This window comes from Panthera onca, chromosome A2 (assembly GCF_046562875.1).
Source record: "Panthera onca isolate mPanOnc1 chromosome A2, mPanOnc1 haplotype 2, whole genome shotgun sequence".
Lineage (NCBI taxonomy): Eukaryota > Metazoa > Chordata > Mammalia > Carnivora > Felidae > Panthera > Panthera onca.
Window position 1 is genome coordinate 6,940,445 of NC_138340.1, and position 25,881 is coordinate 6,966,325.

The 25,881-nt window shown below is 41.3% G+C and overlaps 1 protein-coding gene across 1 annotated transcript; it reads right to left on the reverse strand.

Annotated features, from left to right (window-relative positions):
- Window positions 1-2,904: 2,904 nt before the first annotated feature.
- Window positions 2,905-12,715, reverse strand: LOC132674292 (uncharacterized). Its single transcript, XM_060626961.3, has 6 exons — window positions 12,637-12,715; window positions 12,014-12,072; window positions 10,738-10,864; window positions 5,791-5,883; window positions 4,890-4,969; window positions 2,905-4,415 (listed from the first exon to the last, which is right to left on the reverse strand). The coding sequence occupies exons 1-6, from the start codon at window positions 12,713-12,715 to the stop codon at window positions 2,961-2,963; spliced, it is 1,893 nt and encodes a 630-aa protein (XP_060482944.3). The 3' UTR covers window positions 2,905-2,960.
- Between the last annotated feature and the right edge of the window lie 13,166 nt (window positions 12,716-25,881).

Here is a 25,881-nt window from a genome sequence, read left to right on the forward strand (position 1 = left end):
GGAGCCAGAAATGAAAGCTAATTGCAAATTCAATGTAACCTAATCTTACTTAATCCTTAATCCTTCTCTAACTTCTTGGATGTCCTCCAGATGGACTGATTTTAAATAACTGTTCAATTTTGCACAGAATTTATTAGAACACATCAGATTACCTTGAAGTCATCAATGAGTAATTCACCCTTCCTCTAGATACTGAAGGATAGAGATGGGAAATCTGTCCCCAAGAAGAGCAGGTGGGCCAAGTCAATTGGGCTCCCGGGCACGAGGGAGCATCTCAGAAGGAGACCTAGGTGTGCTGTTTCCTGACCTGAGCAGGTCTTTGAGGGCAATGGTCACAGGTAGACTCTACAGTTTCTGTGGCCCTGGGGGCTCAATTTCCAAAGCTCCTCATTAGCCAAATGTGTACTGTCATTTCTTCCGCAAGACAATTCAAATCCCTATGGAGCACAGCTCATAGAAAGAAATCCTGGGGGCACCTGGGTGGCTCGGTTAAGTGTCTGACTTCAGCTCAGGTCATGATCTCATGGCTTGTGAGTTCAAGCCCCACGTTGGGCTATGTGCTGACAGTTCAGAGCCTGGAGCCTATTTCAGGTTCTGTGTCTCCCTCTCTCTCTGCCCCTCACCCACTCACACTCTGTCTCTCAAAAATAAATATTAAAAAAAAATTTTAAAAAATAAAGAACTCCTGGGTGACTGATTTCCTGACCCTAAGAGGGCAGACATACATCATTCTTTTCCCACGTTTCCTCTCACCTCCAGGTAGGAAACTTAATTCTTGGATTTCTTGGGTCTGACCTTAAGAGAGCCGATGAGTTTTTCATTAAACCAATTCCCGGCTTTCTCCAAGTCGGATATTATTGGTGTGTAAGTCCCCACAAGGACAGAGACTGGGGATACAGAGCATATCTCACCGGATCATCTCGTCATTCTAAGAATTTTTTTGTTTTGAACTGAAGTTCCTTTGTGAATGTGGTTAGTTCTATTATAGTAAAGAGTTCAGAGAAACCAATTTTCTAGTTACTTGGGCAGGACTTTTGGAGGTTGCCTAAAAAACAGACATCAAAACCAACAATCATAGGGCACCTGGGTGGCTCAGTTGGTTGGGCACGTGACTCTTGATCTCAGCTTAGATCATTATCCCATGGTAGTGGAATCTATCCCTACATTGGGCTCTGGTGCTGAGCATGGACAGTGCTCAAGATTCTTTCTCTGCCCCTCTCCCCTGCTTGTGTTCACTCTCTAAAACAAAACAAACCACCACCCCCCCAAAAAAACCCTAAAAATTAATTGCATTAACATTGGGAAAAAGGAATATACAGGAACTCTGTACAATCTTTTCAACTTTTCTAGGAAGTGCAAAACTAGTTCAAAATTTTTAAAAAGTTAAAAATCAAAATATGGTCCTATCTATGCCATACACATCAAAATAACCAAAATGAAAAAGACAATATAAAATACTAGCAAGATTACAGACATACATACTGTCACAACTACTTTGTAAAACTGGTAGTATTGAATAAATGTAATTGTGTGTATTCACTATGACCCACAAACTGCACTCCTAAAATATTAGCCCAACAAAAACAGGTACAACTGAGAACTAAAACATGTGCAAGAATGTTCATAGCAGGTAAAATATCCCAGCTATAAACAACCCAAACATTCAGAACAGTTGAATGAATAAATTGCGTGTATCCATACAATGGAAAAGCTATGTATCAATGAGAATAAAATTCTGCTAAATGAAGAATATAGATGAATCTCATAAAGACAACATTGAGCAGAAGCCAGGCACAAATGATAACGTATCAGGTACAATAGTGCAAATAAATCCGTAAACATACTAAAAACCACTCAATTTTATACTTCAAATGGGTGAAATTTACGACATGTAAAGTATACCTCAATGAAGCTCTTAAAATGCATGATTCCAGGGGCACCTGGGTGGCTCAGTTGGTTAAGCGTCCAACTTCAGCTCAGGTCATGATCTCGCGGTTCGTGAGTTGGAGCCCCGTGTCGGGCTCTGGGCTGACAGCTCGGAGCCTGGAGCCTGCTTCGGATTCTGTCTCCCTCTCTCTCTGCCCCTCCTCTGCTCAAGCCCTGTCTCACTCTGTCTCTCAAAAATAAATGTGAAAAAAATTTTTAATAAAATAAAATCTTTTTTAAAAAATGCATGATTCTATAGAGTACCTATATTCTGGTGGCAGGAATTAGAGTGATTAGTGAGTGGAAGGAAGCAGTGAAGGAGGATTCTAGTGCTGATAATGTTCTAGTTCTCGCCCAGTGTGTGTAGTAGTTAGTAGAGATGTACTCTACCTTGTCAGACATTCATTGGGTTGTAAATTTTTTAACACTTATCTTAAGTACAAACAGTGTGCTGTGAAAAGTATAGAATTTCAAAGATTCAACCATTCACAATTTTGGTGGGAAGATTCATTTCAGACCTTGTGTCAGGAAATGGTAGGTTAAGAGACATGATCTGGATGAACTACAAATGCAACTTAAAGTCTTTATCAAATAGATAAAGATAATAATAGATAAACACACCTATATTCCTATTATTACCCCTGTAATAACTCAACTTTTAAATTATATATATAAAAAGTTTTTTAAACCTGACGTGGGTTATATTGGTTAGTGACAGCAGTCATTTGTAAATAAAACAACCTTCCTCCCAAGACACACATGAACAGACACTGTAAACATGGTGGCTTAAAACATTAGGCATTTATTTTTCTCAAGTAACAAGCCTTGGAGGTACTAAATTTTTTTCCTTTCAGTTGTCAAGCGGTCACTTATCTATGGGATGAATAAAGGATTGGTCACAATCATTACATAACTTAGATTTCTCCCACAGATTATTCAGAGGCCTTGTCTCATTCTTTACATCCAGTTTTTCTCTGCATTTGCTTGTATGCCATAAAGATCGAGAGTTCAAGAACTATTCCAAAGGGACATTGCTAGGAGTTTTGTCCAGCATGAGTGCTCTCATGATGCCTCCGAAGGGATAAGAGCTTACTGAAAGCACGACCACAGACATTGCACTGATAGGGTTTTTCGCCAGTATGCACTCTCTTGTGCACGGTAAGATTACCCCTTACAGTGAAGGTTTTCCCACACTGATCACACTCATAGGGCTTCTCCCCAGTGTGGGTTCTCATGTGTATTGTAAGGGATGCATTCCTCCTAAAAGCTTTTCCACACTCACTACAGTTGAAGGGTTTCTTCTCCCTGGTGTGCTTTTTCATATGTCTCCTATGAGATAAGACACCACTGAAGGCTTTCCCACATTCCTTACACTCATATTGTTTCGTCCTCATGTGAATTTTCTTGTGCAAAATGAGGAAATAATTCACTCTGAAGGTTTTCCCACACTGATGGCATGCAAAGGGTTTCTCTCCAGTGTGAATTCTCATGTGTTCTTTCAGGCACGAGTGGTCCCTGAAGGATTTCCCACAGACCTTGCATATACACGGTTTCTCTCCAGCATGCATCTTCTTGTGCACTATGAGATTACAGCTCATTCTAAAAGTTTTCCCACACTGACCACACTTGTAAGGTCTCTCTCCAGTATGTATCCTCAGGTGTGTCTTCAGGTATGACTCACTACTTAGTGCTTTTCCACAGAGGTTACACACAACGGATTTCTCTCCAGTATGGATTCTCTTATGTCTTTTAAGGTACGGGAGAATACTGAAGGTTTTCCCACAATCATTGCAGGCATAGGGCTTCTCTCCAGTATGTAATATCTTGTGCGTGTTAAGCCTAGACCTTCTACTGAATGTTTTGTTGCACTGATCACACTTGTAGGGTTTATCCTTGGAATGAATCTCTTCATGTTGTCTAAGAAGTGAACTATCTCTGAAGGTTTTTCTACAGTCACGGCATCCATAGGGCTTCTCCCCAGAGTGAATTCTCTTGTGCCGATTAAGATAAGAGCTTGAACTGTAGGCTTTCCCACACTGGTTACATTTAAAAGGTTTTTCTCCACTGTGGGTTCTCACGTGCAATGTGATAGATGAGCGGCTCTGTAATACTTTACTACACTGCCTACCTTGAACAGAGTTGTCTCTAATGTGAGTTTTTTCATGCTTCTTAAGGTAGAAGGTTGAATTTAAGACTTTGCCAGAGTCACTGAATTCATAGGATTTCTCTCTTGTATGTTCTCTCTCATGTGCACCTAAGAAAGAACTCCTGATAAAGGTATTTTTATCTTTTTTACATTCATAGGATTTCTCCCCAGAATGAACACTGTCATGTGGGTTAAGGTGAGAACAATCTCTAAAGGGTTTCCCAGGGTGAAGGCGTTGATGGGGTTTCTCTCTGGGATGAATTCTCTGATTCTGGGCAATGCTAGATTTCATGCACAAGGCAATTTTATTCCGTTCAATGGGTCTGCCTCCATGAGTTTGTTCCTATTGGTTAAAATGAGTTATGATCACAAGATTTATCACATCAATCGTATTGATTTGAGAATCCCCCCCAACATAAACTCTGACATACACTTAGAATAAGAGTTTACTTAGTATTTTCTTAGAGAATATACACAGCTCCTGTCTGAGTTTATCAGCATGAATAAGAGGAATGTTACACCAGATGGCTCCCAACAGGGTCTCTTTAGTGTTTAACATATAATTGCTTTGGAGTGAATTATGTCTTAAATATTTAATGTCTAACTTCCATTATGAATGTATTTACTTTGGGGATTCTCTGAAACCATTTTTAGAGCTAGGACGTGAGTTTCCTTCCAACTCATGATTTATAGAATTTTCCGTTTTCTATTGTTAAAATAAGAACCTCAAATTACCCCTTAGTTCATGAGTTCCTTTTCCATTACATGGAATTCTGGACTTCTAATAGAGAGCAAGAAATTCTCACATGACTCTTACCTTCTTGCCATGTAGTGCTTCTTTCTCCAAAACATCTTGTTTATGTTGTGATTGTGTGGTTTTAGGGAGAACTATCCCATCTGAACAAATTGGGGGGAAAGTAAGTTTTGGGAAAGAAGTGGTGACAATATGTTGGCAAAAGCAGGTAAACCCCAAGTCCAATCTGAGACAAGTAAGAAACAACCTAGAATATAAAATGATGGGATGGGGGCGCCTGGGTGGCTCAGTCAGTTGAGCTTCCAACTTCAGCTCAGGTCATGATCTCATGGTCTGTGAGTTCGAGCCCCGCGTCGGGCTCTGTGCTGACAGCTCAGAGCCTGGAGCCTGATTCAGATTCTGTGTCTCCCTCTCTCTCTGACCCTCCCCCGTTCATGCTCTGTCTCTCTCTGTCTCAAAAATAAAATAAAACATTAAAAAAATTTAAATGATGGGATGTTTAGGACACAACTAAGACCCGTGTGGACTTCTCTTCAAATAGACCCTAACCTTAGGAAGACAATGTGCAAGAAAAATACATTCTTGATCAAAGGAATGATATTTACATGCCTTAGTGTTTTATATAATTTACTGAGGAACGTTCTATCATGACTGAAAATTATGTTAACAGGCAAAGACCAAGGCTATATATGCAAAATGGGAAGAATTAGACAGTGATTCTAAATGTAAATATTAAAAGGCAAGACAGGTCTTTCTTTCAGAACATAAGAAAGTATGACAGGTTAAAAGCCAAATACTAGAGAATGCTGAAGTTACACAAATAAGCCCACACCAAACGGTCTCTGCTTTCTCCTCAAATTTAAAGGGTATTTGGTTTAAGTTTCCTGTTTGACTTTTCATAACATACCTCCCTCTCAGCCCCACCAGATCTGGTACAAAACATTCATATATGTCCACTGCTCACTTGAACAAGTATCTTGGTGATTTCTTGTCTCTGATTTCATTTCATCTTCCTGCTGCATCTGGGTGATCAGAGCAGGTCTGCTGAGCTGCTTTTCTATAATGGGGAACAATGCACATGAGAGACCCATGCAGTATACAACAAAAACCACCACAAAACTGTGGTAACAACAAAACCACCACAAAACTGTGGTAACAACTTCATCTTTGAGGTTCTGAAGATAGGTAAGTGTGACTTCAGGAGCAGCAACATGATTACAACAAATTTCTAGCTGACAAAGCAAAAGTCAAGCACTTGGGAGATCAACTTTCAGAATGACAGGATGACGATTCCGTTTAGCTCGTCTCTCCCACTGGAACAACAAATGATGGGCCAAACAAATAGAATCAATTCAGAACTCTAGAAATTAGCCAAAGCTAAAGAACAAATGGAAAAATGTCTAACCAAGAAAAAAAAAAATCAATGAACTTTGGTAAGAGAAGATGGTCTTTGACATTTTAACTTCAGATTATTTCTACTCCCCTCTCCTCAGCTCCATGGAATCATGGTTAAAAACCACCAGCCTTGCAGTCAACAAAGAGATCTGGCTCTGTTAAAAGAATCAGCCCCAGAATACAGTCATTATTATTTTTCTCAGCTCGCAGCTCCCTAGAAAACCTATATTCTCGGGGTGTTGTGGCTATTGGATTCTACTCAGAGTTCAGCAGGAAAAAAGCTCTTACCCCCAAGGCATTACCTTGGGGAATTTGAAAAGCTCCAATAAGTTCCTGGAGATCCAGAATTATGTGCGCAAGCAAGGCTATGGACATGCCCAGGAAAGATCTAGGAATGGCTAAGACCCAAGTCACTTAGCTTTGGTTGACTTTTGGACCCTGCCCAAGTAGAAAGTGAAAAATAACCTGTCTTATAAGTTACCTGAAGCTTAAAGGCATGATTCCTTACACAGATCTACTTAGTAAGACATGAAGAGACATAGGCAAGGCATTTAAGAAAGCATTACTAATCATTGTTGGACTACTAAATTATAATGACCAGGAAACCAGGCTTAAAAATGAAAATAAGCAGTTTCTAATGAGAAAAGGTAGGAGAAAAGTCTGTGACTGAACACTGCAGGGATTACAGAATCTTTGGAATTCAGCTAGAAAGGTGACTAAACAAATAAGCACCAATAATAAAAACAATATATCTTGATGGCAGAGGCATCTGATACTAGAGTTGATAAAATATGTCATCTAAAATGTTACTTTCATGAGAAAATTGAGACATGCAAAGAAACAAAGTATACCACACATACAGGGCTAAGAAAAGCAGCCAAAAAGAAATGTCCCTTAAAAGGCCCACATTTTGGACTTAGTAGGAAAAGATTTAAAATCATCTGTTATAAATAGACTAAATGGACGACAAACAACAAAAGGATGTCCATTCTGGCCACTTACATTCCATATTATATTGAGAGTTCTATCCAGGGCAACTAGACAAGGAAAAATACATATAAAGTTATCCAGTTTGGAAAGAAGAAAAGCCAATTCTATTCACAGATGTCATGAGCTTATAAGTAGAAAATCTGAAAGAATACACACACACACACAAAACTATTAGGTTACAAGATAAAAAATCATGTACAATGTATCAATTTTATTTCTATATACCAGCAATGAATATCATGGAAATGAAATTAAGAAAACAATTCCATTGATAATAGCATCAGAAAGAAAACGCTTAAGGATAAATTTCACAGAAGACTTAGGCATTGAGAATTACAATACATTGTTAACAGAACCTACAGATCTCTATGGGTAGAAAATATAAAAATGACCAATCAGGGATGAAGAACCCAATAACTTAAATTAAAAGTACACTAGAGGGGTGGCGCCTGGGTGGCTCAGTCGGTTGAGCATCTGACTTTGGCTCAGGCCATGATCTCACGATTCGTGGGTTCAAGCCCTGCATCGGGCTCTGTGCTGATAGCTCAGCAAACACTTAAAGCACTACCAAACATTTAAAGAGTGATTATCTATTCTTCTGAAACTATTAAAAAAAATTGAAGAAGAAGGAAATTTTCCAAATTCATTCGATTCCAAAACCAGATAGACACTACAGTAGTGCCTGGCTGGCTCAGTTGGTAGAGCATGTGACTCTTGACCACATTGGGCAAGGAGCCTACTTAAAAAAACAAACAAACAAGCAAACAAACATTCCAATAGATATTTTTTCCCCAAAGACATACAGATGGCCAACAGGCACATGAAAAGATGCTGAACTTCACTAATCATCAAGAAAATGCAATTCAGAACCACAATGAGCTATCACCTCACATCTGTCAGAATGTGAGGAAAAAGAGGGTTGCACTGTTGGTGGGAATGTAAACTGGTGCAGCCACTGTGGAAAACAGTATGGAGTTTCCTCAAAACATTAAAAATAGAATTACCGTATGATCCAATAATTCCACTACTAGGTATTTACTCAAAGAAAATGAAAACACTAATTCAAAAAGATATCTGCACCTCTATGTTTTTTGCAGCCTTATTTACAATGGCAAAAATACGGAAGCAACCCATGTGTCCATTGACTAAATAAATGGATAATAAGTAAGATGTGGTATATATATACAATGGAATATTAACCATAAAAAAGCATGAAATCTTGCCACTTCCAACAACATGGGTAGATCTAGATAGTATAATGCTAAGTGAAGTAAGCCAGAGGAAGACAAATACCATATGATTTCACCCATGTGTAGAATTTAAGAAACAAAACAAAGAAAAAAAGACAAACCAAAACCAAAACAAATTCTTAACTACAGAGAACAGATGGTTACCAGAGGGGAGATGGGTGGATGAGTGAAATAGTAAAGGAGATTAAGCATATGTGCACTTATCTTAATGAGCACTGTATGTATGAAACTGTGGAATCATTCTATTGTGCACCCGAGACTAATATAATATATGTTAATTATACTTCAATTTTAAATATAATTAATTAATTAAAATTTATAAAGACCTCTATGAATGAGAGAACATCCCATGGTCATGGACTGGAATAATTAATAATGCTAAATTAGCAACTCTCCAGATTGATCTACAGATTCAATGTGGCTTCCCACATTGGAATCCCACCTGGATTCTCTGTGGAAATTGACAAGCTTACTCTAAAATTCATATGAAAATGCAAGGGATCCAGAATAGTCAAAACAATCTTAACAAAGACAAAGTTGGAGAACATACATTTCCCAATTCAAATCTTACTTCAAAGCTATGACAGCAACCAACAGCATGGAACTGGCATAAGATAGAAATATAAACCATTGGAGAGGCACATGGGTAGTTTAGTTGGTTAAGCACCCAACTTCGGCTCAGGTCATGATCTCACGATTCGTGAGTTCGAGTCCCACATCAGGCTCTGCACTGGTGGTGCAGGCGGCCTGCTTGGGATTCTCTCTCTCCCTTTCTCTCCCTCTGCCCCTTCCCCATTTGTGCTCTCTCTCTCAAAATAAATAAACCAACTTTTAAAAAATATATAAACCATTGGAATAGAATTGAGAGTCCAGAAAATAAGTTGGACTTTATTAAAATTAAACCTTTATGCCACAAATGATACCACCAAAAAAGTGAAAAGGCAACACACAGAATGTAAGAAAAAGTTTGTAAAATTATATATCTGATAAGGGATCAGTATCCTGAATACATAAAGAACATTCACAACTCAACAGAAAAAAAAAAATGGCAATCTAATTCTTAAATGGGCAAAGGATTTAAAAGGATATTTCTCCAAAAAAGATATATAAATGACCAATAAGCACATGAAAAGTTGCCTAATATCATCAGTCATTAAGTAAATGCAAACAAAAGCACAATGAGATACCATTCTAAAAACATTAAGATAGCTATAAACAAAAAGACAGGCAGAAATAAGTGTTGGCAAGAATGTAGAGGTTTTGGAACATTTATACATTGCTGGAGAAAATGTAAATAAAATAATACAGCCAACTTGGAAAACTGGCAGTTCTTCAAAATGTTAAGCAGAGAGTTACCAAATGACCCAGCAATTCCACTCCCAGGCACATACCCAAAACAAATGAAAACATATATCCACAGAAAAACTTGTATTACATGAATGTTTGTAGCAACACTATTCATAGTAGCAAGTGCCAAAAATCTAAATGTCCATCAACTGGTGAATGGACAAACAAAATGTGTTATGTTTACACAACAGAATATTATTCAGCAATAAGTAAGAGTTAGGTAGCGATATATGCTATAACATGGATGAACTTAGATAGGATGCTAAGGGAAAGAAGCACATCACAAAAGACCACATGTGGTATGACTCCATTAATATGACATATTCAGAATAGACAAATCTATAAGTTATTGCAAGGATCTGGAAACTGAGGAGGAATGAAATGCCCTGTAGGCAAGGCAATGGAAATGTTCTGGGATTAGACAGCGGTGATGGTGGTATAACTCTGCATGTGCTAAAAACACAAAACAGACACACATACGCAACACATTGCTTTGTATTCTCTAAATGGCTAAACTAGGGTAGGTAAATGATATCTTAATACAAGCTATTTTTCTTAAATGTAAAAATCTACAAAAACCTACAAGAAGGGTGCCTGGGTGGCTGACTCAGTTGGGCATCTGACTTTGGCTCAGGTCATGATCTCATGGCCTGTGAGTTCAAGCCCCGCATTGGGCTCTGAGCTGATAGCTCGGAGCCTAGAGCCCGCTTTCGATTCTGTGTCTCCCTCTCTCTCTGCTCTTCACGCTGTCTCTCCCTCACTGAAAAATAAATAAGCATTTAAAAGAAAATAAAAAGCCAACTTTAAACAAAACAAAACAAAACCTACAAGAAACCTATAGCCTATACCACAAGGTAACTGGGACTTACGCATGCCAGAAATCCATGCTCAAACTCAATAAATAAAGGAAGGAATTGTGTCAGCCTTACCCAGCGATGCCAAGTTTCTGTAGTTCTCCAGCATCACATCTCTGTACAGTTTTCTCTGACGTGGATTCAACAACACCCATTCCTCCTCGGTGAAGTCCATGGCCACATCCTCAAAGGTTATTGAGTTCTAAAATAATTAACACATTTTGTCTCAACCAGCAATCAACCCCACCAGCATTTTTGGGAAGAGGGTCATGGTGACCTCACTGAGAATGAAAGACCTCTTTCATAGTAATTTCAAAATCCTAGGACTCAGTCCTCTTCCCTCTCACTTCTTTTTAAAAAATTGTTTTTAATGTTTATTTACTTTTGAGAGAGAGAGAGAGAGAGAGCATAGCAGTGGAGGGGCAGAGAGAGAGGGAGACACAGAATCCAAAACAGCCTCCAGGCTCCGAGCTGTCAGCACAGAGCCCGACGCGGGGCTCGAACTCATGAACCATGGGATCATGACCTGAGCTGAAATCAAGAGTTGCACACTTAACTGACTGAACCACCCAGGCTTCCCTACAGTCTTACGCTTTTTCTATCTCCAGGATCCACCACAGACTTGAACACACTGCAAGTAAAATACGTGCTAAATGAATATTTTTCCACACAGAATGACCATACATTTTATATCCTTTTACTTCCCCTAACATCATTAGGCAGCAAAGATGACTGAAAAAAAAAATGTGTATATAGTAGAGTAGCGGAAGAACTTTGTTGGAAGTCCCTGAGCTGCCATCAGGTCTCAAGATCATGGATGGGTTGTGAGGCTCCTACGAAAATTCAAAGGGAAACCTCACTGACGTGGTGTTGGGAAGCCAGCAGGGGGAGCTCTCGCCCCCTACCCCTAGTGGCCAATTGCAGACCCAACCGGAAGAGTCGGATCTCGCAAATCCTTCCTTTACTACCCCAGCAGGAGGAAAAAAGATTTTCTCCTCCTTAAGCAACAGCCCAGGGAATGAGACTGCCTCAACTTAGCCAATGGAAAGCTACCATACATTGAACTCCCAATTTATTCAATAGATAGTTTGCTTATAGGAGCCTTCCAACTCCCTCCATTCCTCTATGAAAGAGGTTCCCCTTCTCTGTTCTCCAGACTTGCCCATAGTTTTGCTATAGCTTTCTTGTCCCAAACTGCAATGCTCTGCTATTCCTGAATAAACCCATTTCTGCTGGTAAAATCACTGACAAGTTTTATTTTTAAGGCTAACACTCCAGAGTGTTGGCAGGAAACACATTCACTCCAGGAAAGAATTGTATTGTAGGAGAAAGAAAAAGATTCCTGACTCACCTGTAACACAGAGTGGATGTTCTCCACCTCTGTGACCCTCGCATGGGCATGAGCAGGGTCTAGAACAGGCAGAGATAAAAGACAAGGTGACATGGGAGTCTAGGCACATCCAATATTGTTGACACTCACGAGCCTAGAAATTGCCCCACATCAGTTGAGTCACCCCCCCACACACACACATTCACACACACAACACACACAAAGCATATTATCCAGAGCAACCTGCCCTGTCCCCCAGAGCCAGAAACTAGGGTGCCTTAATACCCACGAGGAATGGATTTAGTCTCAATTTTCCTAGGCACAGAAACTGAAACTCAGAAAGATGGAGTTATCTTTCCCAACTTTACAGAACAAAAGGATGGGATAATGAAGTGCCACCCTTAAATATTCTTCCATCTCCCCAAGATGTGCGTTGTCTTTCCTCCAAAATCCCAAAGGGCACTGAATCATACATGAGCAAATTATGAGGCTCCAAGAGTTTGTAGAGTTCCACACCACCTCCTCGCATTTCAGCCTTGCCTTCCCAGTTCTCCTCTGTGGCTACTCAGCTCCCTGCTTCTGTACCCACCTGGGGTGGAGAGACCGCGTATTTCTAGTGAAGAGCATCTATCCTAGGAACTTACCAAATCCAGAAGACAGATGTGTGGCTGCCATTTTGCAAGTCTTTGAATAAACATGCCCAGGATGCTCTTTTTCTTGCATCTATGGTCCACTGCAGTCAGGGCTCTGAAATCAAGAAACATTAACAAAAGAACCTGCAAACTTGTAATTTGATCCTGGGTCTTTGTTTTCCTTGCCTTGGACAACCTCAAAGCAATATGGTAGGGGTTCTTGATCTTCCTCATCCCTAAGGCAAATCTACCATATCATCAAACCACATTACCCATCATTTGTCAAAAATCCCATCTCCGTTGAGCAACTATACTGGTTTGTCATCTGCAATGGCACCAACACATAGACCTGACTCATTAGAGTCATCGGCACCTGACTCCTACTCTTTGACTCTGCCTTGATTCAAAAGGATTCTATGTTCTTGGGTGTAAACTAGGCACCTGACTCCTACTCTTTGACTCTCTGCCTTGATTCAAGAGGATTCTATGTTCTTGGGCATAAACTAGCAAACATCCATGGCTTCTGCATCTCAGTTACAAACCTTGAATTTATCGTCACTAACACTCTTAACCTCTCCAGAGCAAAAAGTCGGGCATCCCTGAACTCTCTGAACATAGTAGCTATATTTCTACCCTGTTCACTTTTTAATCTGTATTGCACCTGCTCTTTTACCTCAGAGAGGCATCCAAGCTGTCCATCCTCCAATTACGTTGCTATTTATAACCCCCATTTCCTTGACACTACATATAAAATGCCATGGCCCATCATTTCAATAATATATTTCCCAAAACCTCCAGTTCCTTTGTCTGTCCTGCTGTAACCCCTGCTCTGGATAATTCCAGCCATCTGTCTATCCTACCTGGATGATTCCCACCTAACCAGTTATATGGGAAGCCCTAAAAATTTGAGGTCTTGTCTACTCTAAACAGGCCTTCAACACTAAAGGAAAAGCTCCACTGGCAATTTAACCCTCTAGTTATCCAAAACTCTTTTCACAATTTGTCCGGGATTTTGAATTTCACATGGTCTCCACTTTCCCTCTTCCACAACAAATGATCTGATATCTTACTTCACAGAGGAATAGTGACAATGATGAGAAGGATCGTTCCTCTCTTTGCCACGAATTCAAAAGTAGTCCGACACCATCATGACTTCTTTCACTTTCCAGACAAGATGTCTTCCTTAAAAAAAAAAAGGAAAGATTTTAGGGGTGCCGGGATGGCTCAGTCAGTTTAGTGTCCCACTTTAGCTCAGGTCGTGATCTCATGGTTTGTGAGTTCGAGTCCCACATGGAGCTCTAGGCTGAGAGCTCAGTGGCTGGAACCTGCTTTCGATTCTGTGTCTCTTTCTCTCTCTGCCACTCCTCCTCTTGTGCCCTGCGTCTCTCTCTCAAAAATAAACCTTAAAAAAAAAAACATTATGGGGCGCATGGGTGGCTCAGTCGGTTAAGCGGCCGACTTGGGCTCAGGTCACGATCTCGCAGTCCGTGAGTTCGAGCCCCGCATGGGGCTCTGTGCTGACAGCTCAGAGCCTGCGGCCTGTTTCAGATTCTGTGTCTCTCTCTCTGACCCTCCCCCGTTCATGCTCTGTCTCTCTCTGTCTCAAAAATGGATAAACGTTAAACAAAAAATTTATTAAAAAAGAAACATTTTAGGGGCGCCTGGGTGGCTCAGTCGGTTAAGCAGCCGACTTTGGCTCAGGTCATGATCTCACAGTTTGTGAGTTCGAGCCTCGCGTCAGGCTCTGTGCTGACAGCTCAGAGCCCGGAGCCTGCTTCACATTCTGGGTCTCTCTCTCTCTCTCTCTGCCCCTTCCTTGCTTATGCTCTGTCTCTCTCTGTCTCAAAACCAAATAAACATTAAAAATAATAATAAATAAATAAATGAACATTTTATTTTTAAGTAATCTCTACATGCAACATGGAGCTCAAACTCATAATCCTGAGATCAAGAGTCAAATGCTCTTCTGACTGAGCCAGCCAGGCACCTCTCTTCCTTCTTACCAAAAGCCAATATCTCTTACCTTTCTATGCCAGGGCTTCTCATCCTTGGCACTACTGACATTTGGGACTGGATACTTTGCTCTGGGGGCGCCCATATGCTTAGCAGCATCTCTAGACTCTACCCAGTACATGTCAGTAGTATCCCCTCCAGTTGCAAAATTACACTTGTCTCCGGATATTGCCAAATGTACTCTAGAGTGCAAGATTGCCCTCATTAAGAATCATTGGTCTTATCCCTTCATATCTTCTCTCAGAAAGCTTACTCTATTGATTATTCCTTGGTTCTTCTTTTCCATCACCACTGTAAGCAGAAAGAGTTAGGGGTCCCCAGGAAAAAGTGAGACATAGCTTTTTTGACATAAGAAGCCATTTCAGGCCCCAGGCCACCTTGCAATCTGTGCCTGACCAGCACTACTTGCCCAAACCACATTCTTGAGTTATCTTTGCAGGATTTAAACTCCTTTGATCACTCAGACAACAAACGGGAGCCTAAGAACTGATGATGTTGACCTTCGCCGGCCTTGTGAATTCCATCAACTAAGACCTGGACTCTATCACCTTCAGGTGACTTTCGCCCCAATTCCATGCATGATTCCCCACTGCACAGGCCCATTCATGAATGTGTATGTGCTCTTAGCTTAAACTTCCAGCTTTGTTGTTGGAGGAGACACTGCTTTGGGAAATGGCCCATGTTCTCCTTTATTCGTTGTAAGTAAAACCCTTCCTTTTCCTATTCTTTGGCTTACTTGTGTCCTTTGACTCAATACCCACCACAAGGTGAACCCAGTTTTGGGTAACACCACCAACTTCTGTTTCAGGGTACTTATACCTTTAATATTTAAACATAATTAACTCCCATCTTGAAACAAATTTATGCCTCATGTCCCACTTAGCCCTCTGGTTACCGCTCACTCTTCTTCACCACCAAACTTCTTGCAAGGGTAGTCTACCCTCATACTCTCCCCATTTCCTCACCTCCCTTAATATGCTCCAACCTGGTTCGCACCACCACCTTCACCACCACCAGTCCACTGACACTATTCTGCCAAGATGGCCAAGGATTGAAGAGAATTAATGAGAACCAATCCAGTGAATGGATTTCTGTTTTTGACTAAGTTGGTCCCTTGGAAAAACTCTATCACTGCTCTCCTCTGTAAGTTATTTTCTTCCCTGGGCTTTTGTGACCACAACCTCCCAGTGGTCATCTTACTGCCCTGGCTACTCTCTTTCAGCCTCTTCTCCCACTGCTGACTGTCCTTCAGGATCAGTCCTGGCCTGTTTCTTGCCTTATTCTGTGCCTTCTGTATCTACCCATCCATCCCCTTGAACTTAAATTTCATCTCTAAGTTGATAACATGCAAATGTCCAGTTTGGGATCTCAAATTTATGCTTAAGACCCCATATCCTGCTGCTTTTCAACTACTGTCATCTAAAATTTTCATAGACTCCTTTGATGAAACTTAAAAACTGAACTTACTATCTGTTTCAGAAAACTGTTTTGGGGCGCCTGGGTGACTCAGTCAGTTAAGCATCCGACTCTTGATTTTGGCTCAGGTCATGATCTCGAGGTTTGTGAGTTCAAGCCCCACATTGGGCTCCTCACTGACCATGTGGTGCCTGCTTGGAATTCTCTCTTTCTCCCTCCCTCTCTGCCCCTCCCCCACTTGTACTCTCTCTCTCAAATAAACTTTAAAAAAGGAAAGTTTTATTTCAAACATTTGCACTCTCAGTAAGGCATGAGTTCCCTGGCTACTCAAAGTAGGCAGAAAGGATTATTGGCATCACATCCTTCCCCCATCCCACAGCTGTAGTTAACTGAAACAAGATTAACCATTTGACAAGCACTTCTGGTCCCCCATGGGCTGGAATCAATTAAAACCTAACAGCACCCTCCATTCCTCTCCCCCAGCCCACAACAGCAGTTGAAAATTTAAAATATAGGCACACTCTGGGGCACTCGGGTGGTCAGTCGGTTGGGCGTTCGACTTCGTCTCAGGTTATGATCTCACGGTTTGTGGGTTTGAGCCCTGCATCAGGCTGTGTGCTGATGGCTCAGAGCCTGGAGCCTGCTTTGGATTCTGTGTCTCTCTCTCTGCCCCTCCTCCACTCACGCGCGCGCTCTCTCTCTCCTTTGGAAATAAACATTTTTAAAAAAATATAAAATAAAATAAAATAAATAAAATAAAATAAAATAAAATAAAAATATTGTCACACTCTCTCCCCCACCCCCAAAGACAGCAACAAATCCCTTGAAACTAAAACTACTCCGGATAGGGGAAATTGGTCAAAACCCACACTAATCCAAACCACACCCCCTCCCCCTCCCCCACCCCTCTCAACCCCCAAATCCTATCAGTCATATAATGGTGCTTTCTCTAGAGAAAAATCTCCCCAACTACATGTATAATTCTATTCTGTTGTTTTTCGGTCTCTTTAATGTCATTTTTTCAGAATCACCTTTGTGAGCCCCCCATGTAAAGCTAATCTCCTCTTACTAAGAGCTGCTATTCTACTAAGAGTAGCCTTCTTCACAATTGATAATTACATATTTAGTTATTTGCTTACTTACATTCTTTCTCTTCCACTAGACTCTAATGTTCAAAAGTACAAGAGAGGCCTTTTCTTATTTAAACACTATACCTAGTCACTGGCACATCACTAGCCACATCAAGTGCCCAGAATCCTGGGTAAAGAAATGAGTCTCCAAAGAATCCATTCCAACATCTGTCCCCATCCCTCATTCTACTTTGAAACCAAGTGTCTAGATCGCTGTCATTCATTCCTAAATGCTTAGGACTAATCCTTAATCCCATCTCCATCCCCTCAAGCTTGTTCTTCCTGCCCTCCGTCCTCACTTCCTCCAAGAGCTAGCTCTTCTAAACACAAATCTGTGGAAGTGATGAATCACTCAATTCTACTCCAGAAACTAGTATTACACTATGTTAACTAACTACAATTTAAATGAAAAAAAATTGAAAACGAAAAACATAAAAAAAGATAATCTAATCATGGGCCACCCCTACTCACAATGGCTTCCTCCCAGCCTTAGAATTAAATCCCTATCTTGCTTTCAAGGTTCCCTATCTAGCTCACCTTCCTCCTCTCTTGCTTTGTTTTCAGCCCTGTCCTGTCTTGCTCAGTTCCCTGAGCACTCCAGGCTCCTGGCTGCTCCAGGGATTTCGCACAAGCCGTCTTGCTACAATGCTTTTCCCATTCCCAGCCCCACGAGGGCCCCAGCCCGCTCCCTAGCTGTCCTGTAGTCATTTCTAAGATGGCGGCTTCAAGGTCTTTTCTTTCCAAGAACCCTTCAAGCAAGTCCTCTCCTGAAATCCTTTCATTTACAATAATTCACAATCAACCCTCATTTATCACACTTAATAGCTGGACTATAAACTCCAGGGGACCTGACACTTAGTAATTTTTTTTTGTCATTAAATCTGTGGGACTGAGCTATCAGTAGTAACAAGGTCAGTGTAGGCAAGTAATAACTGTTTGTGGACCACTCACGGGCAACAAAAACTCGCTCCAGTAACTTTTTAGTGTGAACATACTAAATGATAAAAAATGCTAAAATATATGCAACAATAAAAGATATATTGAGTTTTTGAAATAAGATGAATTCTATCTAGGTAAACAGCTTCAAATTCTGTAAGAGTACTCTTTTTATAACCAAATCCCTTCCATTTAAAACCAAAGCTAATACCTAATTTTCCTGTTATGTTATATCTGGGAAATAAATTTCATTTCATTAACACTGGGCAAAACTCATCTCATGTAGTCAATTCAGTTCTGATTTCAGATAACATCTTAGTGAAGTTACATTATTTTTTTTACAATCTCTTGATTTTCAAGCATTGGGAATTGTAATTTTAGTTGAGCTCCCTTGAAAAGGACAAAGCTGACCTTGATAATAGAACTCATGATTAAAAGGTAATATACTGCCCATCCTGATATCCTGTGGACAAAACCTACCCAACATAAATAATTGGAAAATTCCATCTCACAAGATACCCCAACCTCAAAGTTCACCCTGATGCCCTCAGTCAAGAGCAAACGTTCTGCAAATTAAAAATTCCCTTACAAAGTGAAGGGTAGTGGGGAACCCCTGCCGCAAGTTCCATTACTCACCAAGACACAGAAATCCATAGGTTATCAAGGTAAGGGCTTGAGCCAGGCTGATGTTCACGTACTTCTACCCTACGGCGTGCTTTCTGGCTGAAGAAACTCACAAGGTCACTGACTTTTATCTGGTAATGCAACTGAAAGGACTAAAGGATTAAAAGACACGCCCTATTCTCCTTGACTACACTTTCACAGGGCACTTTATTGGTGCCTTTATTGGTAAAACAAAGAATACGCCCTGATTAACCTAATTCCTGCTTACTTGGTACTTCCTAAATATCCAGAAAGATATGACTCAGAAATTTCAATAGAGTGATTCGCTGCCTATGAGAGTCTAAGTCTTTGCACCTCTTTGCAGGGTATTTTATCAAGCGCTCATTCACTGAATAAATATTTATTGAGTGCCTACTGTATACCATACACTATTCTAAATGTCAGGAATGTGGAAGAAACAACTAATAATTATGCAGAAAAATCAAGTAAGAAAGCTGCACAGAGGACAAGAGAAGTAAATCGTAAAGGGATAGTGAGTGATTGATGCTGGTGAGCACAGGAACTTTTTTTTTCCTGCCTAACTAGCGATTGTAGGCTTTTTTTTTTTTTTTTTAATTGACCTGTAGTTGACACAACACAGGCACCCTTTGAGGAGCTAATGTTCCAGCTGAGACCTTGATGAAACTGATCAAACTCTGAGCTTGACATAATTTAGGATAAATCGACTGAGAAGGCTGGACCTTAAATTTTATGAGAAATTCCCCCCTATAACTTGTTTGCTCCAAGTCAGGCCCAGATTCCCCACCCCTCCCCGACATGCCTCCAAGTGAACATTCCAGCCTCGTCTTTCCTGTTAGTGCCGTATCTAACGTATTTAACGCAGTCTGCTGAGTTTCAAGACACACCCTGTCCCTTTCCCAAGCCACCGGCCTCTGCATATGAAAGCTTTGTTCACCCACCCCTCCCCTGTTCTGCATATTCTTTGCAGATCTTCCCGTTGCAAGAGTCCTCCTTAAGAAAATCTTTCCTTACTAACTTTGAAGTGCCCCTTAAAAAAAAAATTTACCAGGGCGCCTGGGTGGCTCAGTTGGTTAAGCCTCTGACTCTTGGTTTCAGCACAGGGCATGAATTCACAGTTCCAGAAGCTCAAGCCCTTTGCACTGATCATGCAGAGCCTACTTGGGATTCTCTCTTCCTCTCTCTCTGCCTTTCCCCCACTCTCTCTCTCTCAAAATAAAGAAATAAACTTAAAAAAAAAAGGATTGTGATGCGTTAAACTTATGCCAATTAATAATTGCTTAATTGGGGCACCTGGTGGGGCATCTGGGTGGCTCAGTCAGTTAAGTGACCAACTTCGGCTCAGGTCATGATCTCACGGTTTGCAGGTTCAAGCGTCGCGTCGGGCTCTGTGCCGACAGCTCAGACTGGAGCCTGCTTCAGATTCTGTGTTTCCCTGTCTCTCTGCCCCTCCCCCCCTCAAAAATAAAAAAATTTTAAAAATTAAAAAAAAAAGAATTGATTGGCAACAACCATGAAGACAATCAGAAATGGCTGAGTTTTGGCAAACTGCCTCCTGGAAAAGCGAGTGGTGCGTGGTGAATGGTGACGGTGTCTGCTGTGGGCATCTTCATCAGACCTGGACTGTGAGCTTTAACTCTGGGACAAAAGAGGCAGGAGAGGGAAAGGACAAATTCCTTTTGTCCCAGTCAGGTAATTAACAAGCCAGTAGTTTCCTCCCTTCGCGGCAAGTAGGAATCGGATTGGAATGAAGATCGGCTAATGAGCTTTGGAGACAAAACCTCTAGGGACAGAAAAAACTGTAAATAGACCGCCTCTCCCCTATCCACACAATCTCACACCTACCAGACCAGGAAGGAAGACACCGTGTCACTTCTTGGAAAATGTGTCTTGTCCAGAAACTCTACACATAACTGTCTGCTTGAAATTCTCAAAAGTCAATTTGTCTTCCACATCCACACCTTCCATCATCACCTGTGGTCTTCTGTGGGGTCATCCTGGAGATACAGAAATCCCTTGTAAGTTCTGGAGAAAAGGGACAATTTACTATTGCTATTATTATTATTATTATTCCCATGTAGAGTTAATCCTAGGTTAATTAAGTAGGAAGTCTAATGTAGTGGTTCTCAAAATGTTGTCTCCAGCCCAGCAGCCAGAGCTGGGTTCATGTGTGCACAGCCTGGGCAGTCACAGAGAACCCCACTCTTGCTTTAATGCTTTGCTGTCACCTTCTGAAATTTATGAGCTAAGGGTCCCCCGTTTTCGTTTTGCCTTGGGACCTGAAAATGATGCAGCCATTTTTACCTGAAGTATCACCTGGAGAGTTCTTGGAAATACACTCTATTTAAAAAGCTTTTTTTTCTTTAATGTTTATTTATTTTTGAGATCGAGAGCATGAGCAGGGGAAGGGCAGAGAGAGAGAGGAAAAGAGGATCCGAAGTGGACTCCATGCTGATAGCCCTGAGCCTGATACACGGATCGAATTCATGAACAGCGAGATCATGACCTGAGCAGACATTGGGACGTTCAACTAACTGAACCTGGGTGTCCCTAAAATGCACTTTCTCAGTCCTCACTTAGACATGCTGAAACTCTGGGGTGGCATCCAGCAACCAGTGTTTTAAGAAACCCTTCAGGTGAGTCTGATCCACGGTCAAGACTGAGAATAGTTGTCTAAAGGAACTCCGGATTTTTATTAACTACTTGGCATATTCCCAAGCCCCCTGGCACTGGATTCACAATTGCCGCTGCCTCTGTGGACACCTTTTCCTCACCCAAAGTTTGCAGCGACTGATGCCCTACTGAAAGGAATTGAAACTTTCTAAAGTTCTCTAAGGATTCCAGGCTGCTCCAATGCACCACTTTATTTCCCAGGTATGACAGAAGGGAAACTGTCTGCTCTAGGGTCACATTGTTAATGCTAAATCCAATCCTTTGAAGGAGGTACTGAGATTTAAGGAAAGGAGACCAGTCTCCCCAGTCAACTTGCCCCTAAATGTAACCAAGGGTCCTAGTAGAAATTTCAAGTTGGTCTTCCTTGCAACTCACCGATGTTGCTCTATGGCTATTCTCTCTCTCCTTCCCACTTCCTCATTCTTCCTGTCCTTTCCCCCTACACCCTCCAACACATGCCACTCAAAAGGAAGAATCGTGTCAGGATCTTCTCAAATTCCAGTGATGCTGATATCAGTAATATGAACAGTGAGTACACACTCTGCTGTGTGTTTTATTTTTCCTTTTCATATGCATTCCTGGAATGTAGATATTACATTCTCATTTCCATTACCCAGATAACAAACAAAAGCTCAAGCGTGTTCATGGATTTCCTTCATTGGCTTTTTTTTTTATTTTTTTTTTAACGTTTATTTATTTTTGAGACAGAGAGAGACAGAGCATGAACGGGGGAGGGTCACAGAGAGAGGGAGACACAGAATCTGAAACGGGCTCCAGGCTCTGAGCGGTCAGCACAGAGCTGGACGCGGGGCTGGAACTCACATACCGCGAGATCGTGACCTGAGCCGAAGTCGGAGGCTTAACCGACTGAGCCACCCAGGCGCCCCTCCTTCATTGGCTTTATACAGGATTTGAATCCAGCCGGGCTCATTCTACACCATACTTTAGAAACTTCTACAGCAATGGTTTTCAAAGTGTGGTTCCCTCCACACCGCTATATCAGCATCACCTGGGGACATGTTAGAAATGCAAATACTGGACCTACTCAACGGGAAATTCTTGGGTAGAACACAGACATCTGTGGGGTTTTTTTAAAGATGAAACATACAATTGTTGACATACAATATTATATTGGTTTCAGGTGTATGACAAAGTGATTTGCCAATTATATACATTAAAAAATGCTCACCATGGGGACGCCTGGGTGTCTCAGTCGGTTAAGCGTCCGACTTCAGCTCAGGTCATGATCTCACAGCTTGTGGGTTCGAGCCCCATGTCGGGCTCTGTGCTGACAGCTCAGAGCCTGGAGCCTGCTTCCGAGTCTGTGTCTCCCTCTCTCTCTGCCTCTTCCCTGCTTACTCTCAGTCTCTCTCTCTCTCCCTCTCAGAAATAACAAACAATAAAAAAATTTTTTAATTAAAAAATTAAAAAAATTCCAAATGTATAACCTCCATTCGTATTTCTGCAATAGTGACTATTCCTGTGTATCAGGAAAGCAAGGGAAAGGGAACATCCTAAACCAAGCTGAATATTTTCTCTTTCATGAAGACTACCACACTGTTTCTTGGTCTTTTGGCTAAGATCAAGTATAAAGGCTAGTACAACAACTATACTGTTATTAATAAAAATAATAACAGCAATAAGAACAGCCAATATTTCTAGAGTATGTCTGTAGCACTGAGACCTTTTCTTTTCTTTTTAAAGTGTATTTATCTTTGAGAGAGAGAGAGAGGGAGGGGCAGAGAAAGGGGGGAACAGAGGATGTGAAGCAGGGTCAGTGCTGACAGCAGAAAGACCCACACGGGGCTCAAACTCACAAACCATGAGATCATGACCTGAGTTGAAGTTGGATGCTCAACTGACCGAGCCACCCAGGTGCCCCTTCTGTCTTGTTTACTGCATAGAGCATCCTATTCATTTGAAGGACAGAAATGTCCCTTGACCTTTGCTCTACTTCTCCCTTTCATGACTAATGTCCTCCTACCCTTGCTCCATTAACCATCCTGTGGATTGCAATTCTGTCAAGTGGCCTTGATGTTAGCATTGGCTGGTTCAACAATTCTCTCCCCCCACTTAGGCCAGTGTGAGGGCAGAGGAAAAAATGCTCAGTCACCTCCTTTGTTCTCTCAAGACTCCATGCATTCCACCCTCCCTTCACTTCTATTATGAATATGTATCCTTCCAAATTCACATCCTGAGATGGTTTGGTTTTGATTAAAGCAGAAAATGATACATTTTTATCAATAATGTATTTGCACACCAGCTCCTAGAATTATTCACTCTTTTTTTTTTTTTTTTCCTTCAGATAGAGAGGACTCAAGAATGCAGGGGAGGGGCAGAGAAAGAAGGAGAGAGAATTCCAAGCAGGCTTTGCACTGTCAGTGCTGAGCCTGATGCAGGGCTCCATCCCATGAACTGTGAGATCATGACCTGAGCCAAAATCAAGTCAGACACTTAACCGACTGAGTCACCCAGGCTCCCCTGGAATGTTATTTTTATGAGGTGGCAATTGCTGAGACTACATCATCCCATATGTAATTATTACAGGGGCCAGATCATGGAGGAAATTGAATGCCACTGAGGACTTGGCTGTTTAATGGGTAGAGAGCCATTGAAGTATCCCACAAGGATGTGCTGGCCCTTTGCTGGCACCTATGGGAAGATTGCTCTGTAAAGATGCACAAAATCAAATGCACTCAAGGGTACTTGGAAGGTGGGGGATCATTACAAAACCACTGCCATTTGGACATATCCTAGAAGGTGGCTGGCTACCAAGAAAAAATTAGTCAAAAGAAATATGCTACAGGGGCACTTGGCTGGCTCACTTGGTGGAGCATGAAACTCTTGATCTTGGGGCTGTGAGTTTGAGCCCCACACTGGGTTTAGAGATTACTTACAAAATAAAATATTAAAAATAAAAAAATAAATATGCTATAAAAATAACTCTGAGTTTCTAGACATGGCCCATATACCCAGCTCTAAGCTTTCTAGAAGCCAGAAGGGAAGGGAAGGGAAGGGAAGGGAAGGGAAGGGAAGGGAAGGGAAGGGAAGGGAAAGGAAGGGAAAGAATGTAATTATGAGAGAAAATAACCAGTTGTTCATAAAAAGCATTTGGTATTCTTGTTTTAAAGAACAGATAGGAATTTCCCCTATGGATATGACATTTCTTAAGCAGACACAATAACAAGACTCATTCAACCTTTTCTTTTTTTTTTTTTTTTTTTTTTAATGTTTATTTATTTTTGAGACAGAGAGAGACAGAGCATGAATGCGGGAGGGTCAGAGAGAGAGGGAGACACAGAATCTGAAACAGGCTCCAGGCTCTGAGCTGTCAGCCCAGAGCCCGACGCGGGGCTCGAACTCACGGACCGCGAGATCATGACCTGAGCCGAAGTCGGCCGCTTAACCGACTGAGCCACCCAGGCGCCCCATCATTCAACCTTTTCTTATAATGTCTCTCATCCATTGTAGGCTGATGATAAATGACAAGTCACAAGTCCAGCAAAAGAAATTCCTTCGAAAAAGATAGGTCCCAATAGAATGATTTGACATTGGGGCACCTGGGTGGCTTGGTTGGTTAAGCATCTGACTCTTGATTTCAGCTCAGGTCACGATCTCACAGTTTGTGGCTTCAAGCCCCATGTCAGTCTCTGCGTTGGCAGTTTGGAGCCTGCTTGGGATTCTCTCTCTCTCACTCTCTGACCCTCCCCCTTTCTCTCTCTCTCAAAATAAATAAACTTAAAAAAATTTTTAAAGAATGATTTGATGTGATTGTAAAATAGAGAACATTTAAAGGAATGGGTTAATAGTGTTACTTCTCACACAAAGGCAATAGAGAATGTCAGATTATAATTTCCAGGATTACTTGAGATTTGCAATTATGAACAGAGTCAAGCAGTATAGGGTTGACTACACAGTTAAGATTTTCTGAGAAAATTAAGTCATCTAACCAGGTCTGATACTGTTTGAAGAAACTACAGAATCTAATCCTAGATTTTACTTAAAAAAATTTCTTTTAAATGTTATTTATATTTGAGAGAGAGGGAGAGAGAGAGAGAGACAGAGTGTGAGTTGGGGAGAGACAGAGAGACACAGAGACAGAATCTGAAGCAGGCTCCAGACTCTGAGCTGTCAGCCTAGAGCCTGGGACTTGAGCTCAGGAGAATGAGATCATGACCTGAGTGGAAGTCAGACATTTAACTGACTGAGCCACCCAGGCACCCCTTCATTTTTAATGTTAGCATTAGAAAAATGGATGATACATAGAAGTCACTCAATATTTACTTGGTGAAGGGAAAAAGGCGTAGACGAACCTGATGGGAAGAATTGTTTAAATATTACTAGAATTTAAAGCATAAATAAAAGATGTCTCTCAAGCAAGTGACGTCTGTGTGTCTGTTTCATCGTAACTAACTCCTGTCTCTAACTCAGCAGGCACCTCAACAAC